Source organism: Chenopodium album, chromosome 21, assembly GCF_948465745.1.
Source record: "Chenopodium album chromosome 21, dcCheAlbu1.1, whole genome shotgun sequence".
NCBI classification, from domain to species: Eukaryota; Viridiplantae; Streptophyta; class Magnoliopsida; order Caryophyllales; family Amaranthaceae; genus Chenopodium; species Chenopodium album.
Genome location: NC_137854.1, coordinates 39,613,734 through 39,626,809, shown reverse-complemented (window position 1 = coordinate 39,626,809; position 13,076 = coordinate 39,613,734). Strand labels below are relative to the sequence as shown.

The 13,076-nt window shown below is 34.1% G+C and overlaps 2 protein-coding genes across 2 annotated transcripts; one reads left to right on the top strand and one right to left on the bottom strand.

Annotated features, from left to right (window-relative positions):
• Positions 1-857: 857 nt before the first annotated feature.
• On the bottom strand, positions 858-1,865 carry LOC145600811 (uncharacterized). Its single transcript, XM_081656674.1, has one exon. It carries the CDS (start codon positions 1,863-1,865, stop codon positions 858-860), a length of 1,008 nt encoding a protein of 335 aa, XP_081512800.1.
• A 4,268-nt stretch (positions 1,866-6,133) lies between these two features.
• LOC145601373 (putative serine/threonine-protein kinase PBL3) lies at positions 6,134-11,657 on the top strand. Its single transcript, XM_081657381.1, has 6 exons — positions 6,134-6,476; positions 8,376-8,728; positions 8,809-8,944; positions 9,509-9,645; positions 9,730-9,853; positions 10,879-11,657. Exons 1-6 carry the CDS (start codon positions 6,416-6,418, stop codon positions 11,328-11,330), a joined length of 1,263 nt encoding a protein of 420 aa, XP_081513507.1. The 5' UTR covers positions 6,134-6,415; the 3' UTR covers positions 11,331-11,657.
• Positions 11,658-13,076: the final 1,419 nt, after the last annotated feature.

Here is a 13,076-nt window from a genome sequence, read left to right as displayed (position 1 = left end):
GTTCTATATGGTCCCCACAAATCCATATGAACCAAATCAAAGATAGCATTTGCAATTGAAGAACTTGAATTAAAAGGTAATTTGTGGTGTTTTGCTAAACAACATGTATCACAAAAATATTCAGAAACCCCATTACAATCACAAAAACTCAAATGTTTCATCTTGGATAAAGAAGTATGTCCTAATCTTGCATGTAATAAATCTAAATTTCCTCTAGATTTACTACTCAAAACTTTCTTCTTACATGCCATTACATTAGCCTTATTTTGCTCATTCTCTGCTCCATTTCTTCTTTCTTAAGCTCTCTCAGATCTCTTGTCCAGCTTTAGCTTGTAAAGTCCTCCACTCTTCTCTCCATATCCAACTACCTCTCTACTAGAAGGGTCCTGAAATAGATACCCATAATCAGTGAACATCACCTTCAATTTTGTTTGCTCCATCAACTTACTCACTGACAATAAATTATGCTTGAACTCAGGTATATGCAGCACATTTCTAAGAATTATATGTTCATTCAATTTCACAGTTCCCATTTCTTTCACATTTCTAATTGTTCCATCAGGCATTCCAACACTAACATGCTTTCTTAAATTTCTTATGTCACAAAATAATTTCTTATCACTAGCCATGTGATCAGATGCTCCTGAGTCTATCAACCAACAACTTTTATCCACATTCTCATAAAGTGCACAAGCATTTGAGGTTGAGACAATACCTGCAAAATTGCTCATACTCACTGCATTACTTGAACTGCTTGCCTGACCTTGCTGCTTCTGATTCATCACCTTCATTACCTGCTGCACCACTGCATTCAGCATCTCAGAATCTGGTTTCTCACCATTGTAAAATTGTCCTTGTTAAGATGATTCAAGAGGATCATCCTCAATGCACTGTCCTGTTCCAAACACATTTGCTGCATATTTCACTCCTGTCTTTCCCTTTGGATTGTTCTTAAACCAATCTGGATACCCATAAATCTTGAAGCATCCATCTATTGTATGTCCCTTCATTTTGCAGTTTTCACACCACTTCTTTTCTTTTTCTTCCTTGGTCTCTCTTCTCTGATGATTACCATTCTGATAATTATTCCTGTAATTCTGATTGTTGTTCTGCCTATTTCCATGAAATGGCTTAGCAGCTAGTAAAGCACTTGCTTCTGATCCTATTTCATCCAAACCTGATATTTCCTTCTGCTTTTCAACTTGTAAAACCATCTGATGTTCTCTATTAACACTAGGCAATGGATCCATGCCTATGATGTTTTCTTTCTGGTTATCATAACCAACATTCAATCCCATCAAGAAATCCATCACTTTCTTCTTCTCTTCTCTTTCCAATAGCTTCTTCATTACATTACATGTGCATTTATTAAAAATACCACATGTGCATTCAGGCATTCCTTCCAGACTACTAAGCTGATCCCATCCAGCCTTAAGCTTCCCAAAATATTCTGAAACACTCATGTTGTTCTTTTTCAACCCATTCAATTCTTTCCTAAGCATATAGATCTGAGGAGCATTTGACTGCCCAAATCTCTCAGCTAATTCAGTCCAAAACTCTCTAGCTGAGTTCACTATCAACATTTGTTCAGCAATTTGTGGTGTTACACTAGCAGATAACCAACATCTAATCATGCAATCATTCCTTATCCACTGATTATAATCGTCAGAAGAAACATTTGGTTTAGATATCTTACCCTCGATGAATCCAAGTTTGTTCTTTGCCCCTAGAGCCATCCTCACGCTTCTGCTCCAGTTGACATAGTTCTTTCCATTGAAGACAATCGTTCCCAATGGTGCGTTCGAGTTATCCGAGCTTCCCAAATAATAAGGATCAGCATAAGGTACAACTTGCTTACCCTCCATTATGTGTTTCTATTTCAGGAATTTAAACTTTTAAGATCAAAGATTAAAACTTTGATATTCAGTTTAGTGTTTGGCTAAAGATTCAAACTTTCTATTTCAGAAAGCTTCGATTTTGTTCAATCTTACAACCTGGTGAGCTCTGATACCATGAAGAAAATCAGAGTGTATTTGGTTTTGTGTGTCCAGCAAGAATGTTTTGTTAGTGAATGGAGGTGGAAGAATAATTTCAGGGGCTCTCAACCCTAGAAAGATCTGCTTCTCGTTAATATATACACACCTTGATCACTACAAGACAAAGCTACAGCTCATGGCTGCTGTCAATTCAAGGAAAGAAACAGACAAAAAATAAAAGCTACTCTGCACTAAGTATAGCTATACACATATTATACAAATACTATACATATTTCTACAATTTCAATTCAATTTTTGATGGTTTATCGTCTCTGTAGAAGACTCCCTTAAACTAGTGTCATCACTTGCCTTAATTGATACCAAGTATATTGTGTCTTCTCCATTATGTCATTTAATTTGCTACATCAGTGAAAAATCTAGCACACCTTTGCTTACTATGCTTCTGACAATTTGCTTATAGTTTTGCAATTGCCTCTCTGTTTGAGCAAATGTTGATTTAATTTTGGCCAAGTGTGTAGTAGGTTTTGAAGTCTAATTTCACGTTATGTTACTAGGACTTTTCATTCTCGGTATTCTATGTATGTTACTTATTATGTTTGATTATGCAAGTTTATGTAGGACACTTTGATTATCATTTTGGCCCAAAAATATAGATAGTTTTCACAAAATAGTCGAGTCTGACACTTGGACAAATATTAGACTAAAAAATTGTTGTTACACATGTATGTTCATAAAGAAGTTGTTACAGCCAATTCTAATTATGAAATTATGAGCATCTTTGAGTTGGAATAACGGGAGTATAACTTTAATGATGGCTTTCAAGCTTGGACTTTTGGTAATGTTTTTCAAATAAAGTGTTTAAAAGTCCAACACCATAATGTCCACAATGTTTGCGAGGACTCGTAACCGTAATTGCAGTAGTATGAAAGTAATTGAACAAGGACGTTGATCATTTTGAACAAGGACGTTGACCACAATGCCCTCTCATGGTCCCCACTCAAATTCACTACTACTTTTTTTTTATTATTATTATATGTTTCCTCTCACATTCATTACTTTTCAATAAGCTATTAACTCCACTTTTTATTTTACAATTTTTTAATATTCCAACTACCCCACTTACATCTTATTTTATTTAAGTCAATTAAATTGCCTAAAATGCTAAAACTATATGTCGGTCAAACTGTAGCACTTAAAAAAACACGGAGGGAGTACAATACTTTTTTTTTCCAATCTCTTTTGAATATCACAAACTTTAAAAAAAATCAGGTGTACAATAATTATTGTACATCCATTATAAAGATAGCTTTAAGTGATTAAAAGTTACCTCCGAAATGAATAAAAGTTACCCGGTCCCAATATGCGTAAAAGTAACCCAATTCAAATAAAAATTATCTACACTTTATTAGTAAAGAATCACATTTAAAATGACTAAGAATCAATTATTAGTGATTGAATGTAATTAAATTACCTTTATAAAACTTTTCTTGTTGTCTATTTATATAAAAATTGAATTATGTTTAAAGTTACCCAAAAACAACAAAAAAGATACCCTAAAATTAGCTAAAAGTTACCCTTATATTGCTCGATGTAGACTAATATTAGTGTAAACCGGATGTATACAAAAGTTTTTGTAATGTTAGTATAAACCAGATGTATACATATATATGTATACATATATATATATATACATATATATATATATACACACATATATATATATATATACATATATGTATATATATATTTGATTTTGTGAGATTTGATCTCACAACCTCTTAATTGTACAATAATATATAAGCCTTTTGCATTACATGATTATGATCTAATTCATTAAATAATGACTATTGATCCAGAATCCCCTAAAATTGGAAGGAAAGCTCTAATCACTTGAACTATCCCTCATTTTTCACATTAGCTAATACAGAGTAATATAAAATGATGATCATCAATATTTAAAATAACTTGACCAATACATATTTACATGAAGGGGCAGTACCGCAGTAGTGGGGTACTAAGGCCTATTCTCTTCAACATAATTTCAGTTCAATTCAATTCAGCTATAATCAGTTCAGTTCGATCAGTTCAATTCAGTTCAGTTTAACTTAGCTCAGTAAATAAGAACAGACCCTTAAATACTTCGTACTAAAAAATATATTATTAATCTGTAGTAGACAAAGACTTATAAAATTACCTTTTGGACCAATTCTCACTCACTTTTTCACAAGTCAAAACTCGTGCAATATTTGACATATAAATAAAGTGCACGTACAACATACGAGTCGTATAATTAAGAATTAGGAGACATTTTCTCCTTTTTTTTTTTTTCTACTTAAACTATGCCAATTAAAAGCAACTCAAGTTAATATAAAAGATTAAAAGGACTATGAAATGGACGAATGGTACATAGTTACTTGATAAAGTTTCCGATTGAAAAAGTATAGTGTTTCGATTGTCATAGTTTGACTTGTTAGATGTAAACCCAAAATTTCAAATTATGTACTCCATAGTAACTTATTATGTTTTGAGGCTTAATTATTATAAATTACTTTGCTAGTATGAACAAAAAATTAGCATTTATTGTAGGTGCAAGTTAATGATATGCATTAATATAACTCGTTTGGTAATCGATTATAATCCGTAGTAATGAGAAATAGAGTCTCGTTCGAGCAAAAGAACAATACTTTGGATTGTATGTAAATTTGGAAAACAAAATTTGTTCTTTTCAATGATTATATACAAGATCGATAACTCCCAGTTTATTTATTTTTCTTCATAAATTTTCATAACTATGTAATACCACTTCATAAATCCTTGGGACTGAAAGTCATAGCTCGTCCTTTGTCGGGCTGCCTCTGTGCCCAAGCCCGATCAATGAAGGTAGGCATCCCAATTGATAATGGATGGTAATGGAAAACTCGAAGAAAAACACAAGCTTATTGGAGGATGAGATTGTTTTCTCAAGAAGTTTTTCTCAAGAAGATTATACAGGTTTCTTTCAACACTAAATTACACTTAAAATTCATATAAGTCATCACACAATTTATAATCGACTACCACATAGATGTAATAATAACATGTTTTATTCAAAAAATAAATATAAATAACATGTTCTATTCACTTGATTTTAATTTATCAAAACTAATTTAAATTAAGCTATATGGATTTATTAGTGCTTATATTATTCATGAATTTAATTGTTACCAACTAAATAAATTTTGTGAACACGGAGTACGTATCATTTATGTATTCTACATCTTCACACAGTCACACTCACTAAATTTAATCCCACCTATATTTTCTCTCATGGACTCTAGGGAAAACAATAGAATATATCACTAGATCTAAAGGTAGATAAAAGATGCAAACAAAACCATTGTATGAAATTGACTGCAATCTAGGAAGACATAATAATATCTAGGACTAGTAAAACAAAGCATTTTTTCAACACAAAGGAGGGTGCGGTACACACGGAAGTGCCTAATCCAATTCCATGAATTGTTTCTCATGTGACTTTGTCTATGTGTGTTGGTGTGAAGTTGTGAACATACAATAGAAAACACAAACATTAACTAATTATTAAAATTAAATAGTTTAAAGTCCGAACAACTCACTGGTAAAGTTGGGTCATTAGTATGAGAATAGTTTACCTTAACTAATTGGTTTCGTGATCAAGCATGTAGAGCATGATAATTTTTATTGAGAGATGAGAGTTGTTTCACTTTAATCAATTAGTTTCGTGCTCAAGCATCTAGAATACACAATGTTTATGTGACAATAAAAACTGTTTCGCTTTAATCATTTATTTTGTGTTCCAGCATCTAGTATACAATAACGTTTATCAGTAAATACAAAAACTTTCACTTAATATAGGGCTTATTTTCGGCTTAAAATTAGAATTAATCAAAGTGTAATAGTCTAAGGGCATGTTCTCATTGACTGAACTCAGCTGGATTGAACTGAAATAAAATGAATATTTTATAAGAGAAGAAAATTAAGAGCTGAACTAAAGTGAACTGAACTGAATTTCAACGTATGAGAACAGACCCTAAGTTTATAACAGACTTTTGATTATCGGGTAACGTACCCCATAAAGGAAGACTTTTTGATAAAAGAGAGTTGCAGTGCGACTTCCAGGCACCCTCTAAAGACCTTCCTCTTTCTTTGTAATCATTTGAATTTGTTTTTTTTAATTCCTCTGATTTTTTTTTGCTCTCTCTTTCTTCTTCTCTTTTCTTAGCTTCACCTTCCTAGGAAACTTGTCAATTTCCCATGTGTTAATACTTTAATTTTTCTCAATTCCTTTCATTAGTAGCTTTAATTGGGTTTTTTTTGGTTTAACTTTGTTCTTGCTATAATTAGTAGCTCTGTGATCTTGGTTCAATTTCCTCTGTTTTTTTTTGGGTGCAAAAACTCAGATGGGTAATTGCTTTGGTTCTTCTGCACAAGTGGATAATTTCAACTCTATGCCTACTTCTGGTATGCTTTAATTTTGTGTTGTTAATTGCATTTCTATTTATGGGTTTTTGATTAAATTTAGAATCTTGTTTACTTACTATGTATGGTAAATTAGTTTCTGATAATAATTAATTGCTGATTATAATCTTGCTTTTTTTCTTTATTGCTCTATTAAATGCTTGAAGATTTTTATTTAGGGTGTGGAATTTTCATGTTTGATTTTGATGGTGTGTTTTGCTTTGAAAATTGGTGCCTTTAATTTTTAGGGATAGAATTCAATAACCCAGATTTAGTCATTAAATTGGTACCTTCCTGACATTTTTTCCAGAAAAATTGTTAAGTATTTTGCTTTTGAAGTCCTCTTAGTTGAAGCAGGTGTCCAATGTGAACCAAAGACCGGTTTTTGGGGTTAGCTCACCCTTGCGGGATTGTGACGCTTAGTTACCAACTTGATCTAATTCCACCCTTATTTACCATTATTAGTGTTCACTTTGTGAATTGTGATGAATCATGATTGATTGTTGAGAAGGCGGTTATTGTTTCGGGACTCGTTGACTATATGTTATGGTGTTGTTCTTGAACTTTAAGCAATCTATATCTTAATAGTATTTGACACTTTGGAGCATTGCTTTTCATTTCAAATCATTCAGTCATAAGTTGATAAGATTAACGGCAAAGTGGTGATGATTGTGCAATAAGTTTGATTTTACTATCGAGTGTAGAATAATTGCTTGGGGTTAAATCTTATTACTTCATTAGAGTATGTTCGTCGTTTTCCTCAAAGGCAATGGCCTGGCTTTGCATTCAAGTATTGGTTGACCTTTTCATTTGCTGTATAAAGTTGCTAATGTCATCAGATGTTTTCTTAGATGTTTGGTAAATTCAGGCATTGTTTGGGTAGTTTGATGATGCTTTGATAGTAAAAGGTCAATTGCAAAAACTATTTTCCTATTATATACTTGCTGCTCGACCTTGTTAATGGATTTAAAACTAAGAAAAAGGCTGGAAATAATTAATGTACCAAATAAGGTCAATGATGATCAACTGTATAGCTTGATGTTTAGATGTTATCACTGCGATGCTTATTCCTGCTGATAAGGTGTTAACTGGTTTAAATTCTGGTTTGTTGCCTAAATTTCATCCAGAAAAGAAATTTGGCGTAGATTCCATGCTTTGTTTCCAAGCTTCGGACTTCTGACCAAGGCTTTTATGTTTTCTTGTATTGTTCTTTGAGTTCTGTGCCTGCCTAAATGCCTAATGCAAACCGTTATCTGAGTTTAGGGACTGTGATACAAACATATACATCAATCTTCAGGCGGCATTATGAAATTATCTCTCTGTCTAGACTCTAGATATAGTTGTCATGTCCTATCTTATCATGCTTAAGGATCTAACATAATTTCATTAAGATACAAGCTATATACAGTATGTTTTGTTTCTCTCATCCTCTCTCCTTCCTTTATTTCAAATAGGGGTGTACAGGTGTCATAGAAAAGTTGTGTTATATTTCATTCATCACGCAATCTATATATGGTACAAAGAGACTTTTTTTTAACAAATTTTGCTTTGCCAAGAGCTTTTCTGCTTGCTGGAATAAGAAAGAGAGGCTACAAAGCCCTAATCTTAAGCAAAAGCTATTTGTTAGCAAACTAGGAAACACAATTCATTATATATCATAACAAAACATGACAACATCTCACCCATCCCAAGATAACAGATCTGACATTAAATTGGAGTAAATGTCTATAGAAAGGATGGATTTTGATACCAACAGACATTACTTTGATGAGTAATGAAGCTAAATTTGAAAGTTTGCATCAAATGTGTATAAAATTATCCTAGAGCTTTTAATTTTGCTTCTTTCTCTTTTTCCTCATCGATCTATTTTAAAAATTGATGCTAAGTGTTTTCTGTTTTCAGCCTCAGGAGCCTCAAAAGTTGGTAGTGGTGGAGGGATAACCCACTCCTCAAACTTGTCTAGTTCGGTTGTCTCAGCAGCAAGTGTCAAAACTTTCAATCAAAGTCTTCCGAATCCAAGATCTGAAGATGAAATATTGTCTTCTTCCGGTTTGAAGGCCTTCTCCTTCAATGACCTTAAGACTGCCACCAAAAGTTTCCGTTCTGACAGCCTAATTGGAGAAGGTGGTTTTGGTTATGTTTACAAGGGGTGGATTGATGAGAATACTCTCTGTCCTTCAAGACCTGGATCTGGAATGGTTGTTGCAGTCAAGAAGCTTAAACCTGAAGGTTTCCAGGGTCACAAAGAGTGGTTGGTGAGTTTTTCCACCTTTAACATCCGTTCACGTCTCAGTGGTACTTCTTAGCCTGTTTCCTTATAGCTAATTTTATGCAGACAGAAGTAAACTATCTTGGCCAACTACATCATGCTAATCTGGTGAAACTTATTGGATATTGCGTTGAAGGTGAAAATCGGCTTTTGGTATACGAATTTTTGCCCAAGGGAAGCCTAGAAAATCATCTGTTTAGACGTAAGTGGCTCTAGTTGGGTGATAGTTTTTTTATATTAAAGATATCCTTACAAATTTTTAAGAAATATTTCTTTAAATGTCTTGGGATATTACCTGAATTTACTTCATTAACAACTATTATATGCAGTTATTTTTAATCCCTTGAGATTGAGTAGCAATTTAGGTTTATTTTTCGCCATTTTCGGTGGGTTGCGAGATTACTCTTTACTTTATGCTGACATGCATGTGCAGATTTTAATACCTATAAAAGCTACAATCAATTCTCTTAGCCTATCATAGTTTCCATTGGATTATGAATTTATGATCAACTTTGCATCTGCTGTTTTTTTATTTTTTCTCTGCATCTTATTTAGCATTGTCTTTTAAGCCCATTTGTTAGGTTGGTTGTTGGCTATGTAATTTTGTGCATCAGGTTACTTCATGTTGCTGTTGCTCCACTTGCATTTTGGTCCTAGACATAGTCACATAATTGTACTTATCAATGTAGGTTTCCCTATAAAATTGTAGTGTTATATTTGCTATTTTGATGTCTTGATGATCTGACGGAAAGTATACTATCTGCAGGGGGTCCTCAGCCAGTCTCCTGGGGAACAAGGATTAAAGTGGCAATTGGTGCTGCTGAAGGACTCTCCTTCCTTCATGATGCTGAGTCACAAGTCATATATCGTGATTTCAAGGCATCAAATATCTTGCTAGATGCTGTATGTTCAGACTTCAGCATTTATGTTGTATTATCTCATTACATATGCTGAGCAATTTTCTGATACCTCTTCTCACGTTTGCAGGAGTTTAATGCGAAGCTATCAGATTTTGGTTTAGCAAAAGCTGGGCCCACCGGAGATCGTACTCATGTGTCAACTCAGGTCATGGGAACTCAGGGTTATGCAGCACCAGAATATGTAGCTACAGGTTTGGCAATTACCTATTTGATCTCAAGATTGTCTATCCTTATTGTCTGAAAATCTATGACATAACCTATCCAGTTCACTCCTTGTTTGTGTCACTTTGCACAAAACCACCCCTTGTTTTCTGGCTTTCCTTTGACCAGCCACATGTTTTCTTTTTACAACTTGTCAAACACCAATTTTCAGGTGTTTAAAATCTGGTAGGATAACCAAGTGTGTATATGTCGGTCCCCTTTTAAAACCGGATTCAATTTTATGCAATTGTTAGTCACATAACTTACATTATTGAAAAAATTACCACCCCCCCCCCCCCCCCCTTTTTTGGGCGAGGGGAAGGAGATTTGGGGTTGGTTTTTGTTCCTGATTATATAATCTTTGTCCTTCCAGTTAGTTTCGGCTATTACATCTCTTCCCTTGACTGCCTTCAAATTGTCAAATCTGTATTGTCTCTTATGTCCTGAACCAATATGATCTTATGATTACAATTTCACCAATCACCATTATAAAAATCCGTCCACAAAATTACATAATTTTGGCTCTAAAGATTTTTGAGGTCTTCCAATCATTCTGAATTTCTATAATACCCCCCTGAGCCCCTGATGCAATAAAGTTATGAAACACTTGAGGTCTGGTGTGGATAAGAACTTAAATTGAGGCTGTAGTATGTTGGATATCCTGCCGTTGCCGGAATTATGTAAATATTCATCTGGTTAAAGGGTATGTCATAAGATACCTCTTCTGACTAATTGGCTGTTAAATAATTCTTAATAGACGAAAAGGCCCTGTATCATCAAGTGAAAGTTGGGAAAGAGGGATGTATATGTCATTTTCAGTACAAGGAGTTGGTGTGAGCTACAAAGTCATAGTCATAGACTCATACTCATAGTCATTGTCAAAGTCAAAGTTTTTATTTTATTTCATTATTTCAAGAGCTTTAAAAATAATAAGCTGTTGGCAAAAGCTTTCCATGTAACTATTTATATTGACAAATTTGCATAGCTTAATACTAATCAACTGGCTTCTCACCAGGTCGCCTTTCAGCAAAGAGTGATGTCTATAGTTATGGGGTTGTGTTGCTTGAACTATTAACTGGACGACGAGCACTTGACAAATCAAGAGTTGGTGTAGAGCAGAGTCTGGTTGATTGGGCAAAGCCATATTTAGGGGACCGAAGAAAATTATTTCGAATCATGGATACCAAACTGGAAGGCCAATATCCCCAAAAAGCTGCTTATACAGTTGCTACACTTGCTTTAAGATGTCTAAATCCTGAACCAAGATCAAGGCCTAAAATGTCCGAAGTCTTAGAGGAACTCAAGAAGCTGCAGGACTTCAAAAATGCAAATAAAAGCTCCCTGGGTGGTTACAAAAACATTTCCAGCCCCATGAGGTCACCAATGAAAAACCATCATTCTCCCATGCATTATACCCCCTCGGCATCCCCTTTGTCATCTAATCGACAATCTCCCCGTGTTCGCTGATTATGGTGAGATTGTACTTTAGTGTTGATGTATCTTTACTAAAAGTGTGTAAATATTGGTAGTACATCCTTGTAGAAGGCGGCATAAAGCTTCAATCTTAGGTAATGTTTTTGTCACCTGCCCCCTTTATTTTTCTGACTTGGTCTAGAAAGAAAAGTTTTGTATTTTTTTTAAATCTCTTAATAGTTTTGGGGTGTGGTGCCAGTTCTCTGTTGTATGTATTTATGAAATTCGCCATGTATTTAGGAGCTTATGCTTCTAGAATGCTTCTATTGTATCTATATTAATATCTATATTGAGTGAAATGCTAGATTTCCATTTTATCCATGCATCTTTGTACTCATTTACGTGCAGCAAAAGACGGTCTTTTAGTCCAGCCCAGAGGTGAATAAATGTAAACGATCATTATCTAAGTACACAGATTATATAGCTTCTCTTAAGCAATAATTGATTATTGTTGAAACGATTTAGTTCACAAGGTATCATCACATTCATCAGTATCAAACATCACATTTAATTTTCGCTGACTGACATGAAGAGGTTTTCCCCTCCCCCTTTCTCTGTAGTATGTTCATGATAAAATTTGCAGTCACTACACACAGGACAGGACAGGGTAAATATCTTACTGTTGAAGGTTGATGCCAAACCATACCCTCACATTATCGAGTAGGAATATTCTGGGCAGAGAATCACTGAACCTAGCTGCAACTGTAGGCTATATTAGAGAGGCATTTCGAGAAAGGGAACGATTATGCTGAAGACGTGAGTGTCAATATCCCATTCTTCTACTTCTAAAATTTTCATGCTTCCTGTCTGCATTTTCTCTTCAGAGGTGAAAGTAAGCAAGATATTCGCTGTAAAGTTCCGTTCTGAAGTACTGCAGCTAAGATTTGCAATATTGTAATATTTGTAAAGTAAAATCAGTTATGTTAAGTTTGGTTACAAGTTTTTCTCAGGGCGATGTTTAGGTTGGAAGGAATGAAGACGAACCCATCCTAAAATTTTAATCAACAGTTTGACAAGTACCATCATCTTAAAACCTTGAACACAGACTGTGCTATGCCCTCCATAAACAGCATGAGCCTTTGGGTGCTGGGAAATAAGTCTAGGCTATGCTAAAACTTGCTGTAATAGTGTTTCGGAACCAGAACACATGCACCCTATAGTTTGGCCTCGATCACTTTGTGCCATCCGCTGCGGGTCCAAATTACTTGACTTAAACCAGCCCAAATCAGAACAAGCAGCACATATCCGATTACTTGCAGTGCATTTAACAAATAGTGTATCAAATCTACAACTAATCAACACTTCTTGAAGTAAATTCAACAAATAACATATCATTTATACAACTAATTAGAGGTGAGATTTGGTAAAATGCATTAAAATTGCATCAAATTCAGTTTCTTTTTTGGGGTTGTCTACTCTTTTTTGGAATATTCCCATCAACAATTTCATGTCTAAAAACCAAATCTAGGATTGTTTTGAACCTGGTCATGCCCTTGTGCCAGGTTAGAGGGTCTAGAGGCAGATTCTGCATTTAGTGCCTGACTTAACCATTCTTTTGATTGCCAACTTTCTGCCTTTTGTTATCCAAACTTCATAAAATTTTGCTTTTTAACTTTTAGATTGTTTAGCTTCTATTACATCTTTACATGGTCATCACATAATTGATTTTTTTTTTTTTTTTTTTTTTTTTTTTTTTTTTTTGCATGATTTCCTCCAATATAACATTTTGAAGATTTTTGC

Excerpts from the sequence above, each read along its gene's own strand:
- LOC145600811 (XM_081656674.1), bottom strand. The coding sequence starts at position 1,865 with ATGGAGGGTAAGCAAGTTGTACCTTATGCTGATCCTTATTATTTGGGA.
- LOC145601373 (XM_081657381.1), top strand. The coding sequence starts at position 6,416 with ATGGGTAATTGCTTTGGTTCTTCTGCACAAGTGGATAATTTCAACTCT. Across the intron at positions 6,477-8,375 it reads CAACTCTATGCCTACTTCTG|CCTCAGGAGCCTCAAAAGTT; the intron begins GTATGCTTTAAT and ends TTCTGTTTTCAG. Across the intron at positions 9,854-10,878 it reads ACCAGAATATGTAGCTACAG|GTCGCCTTTCAGCAAAGAGT; the intron begins GTTTGGCAATTA and ends GCTTCTCACCAG.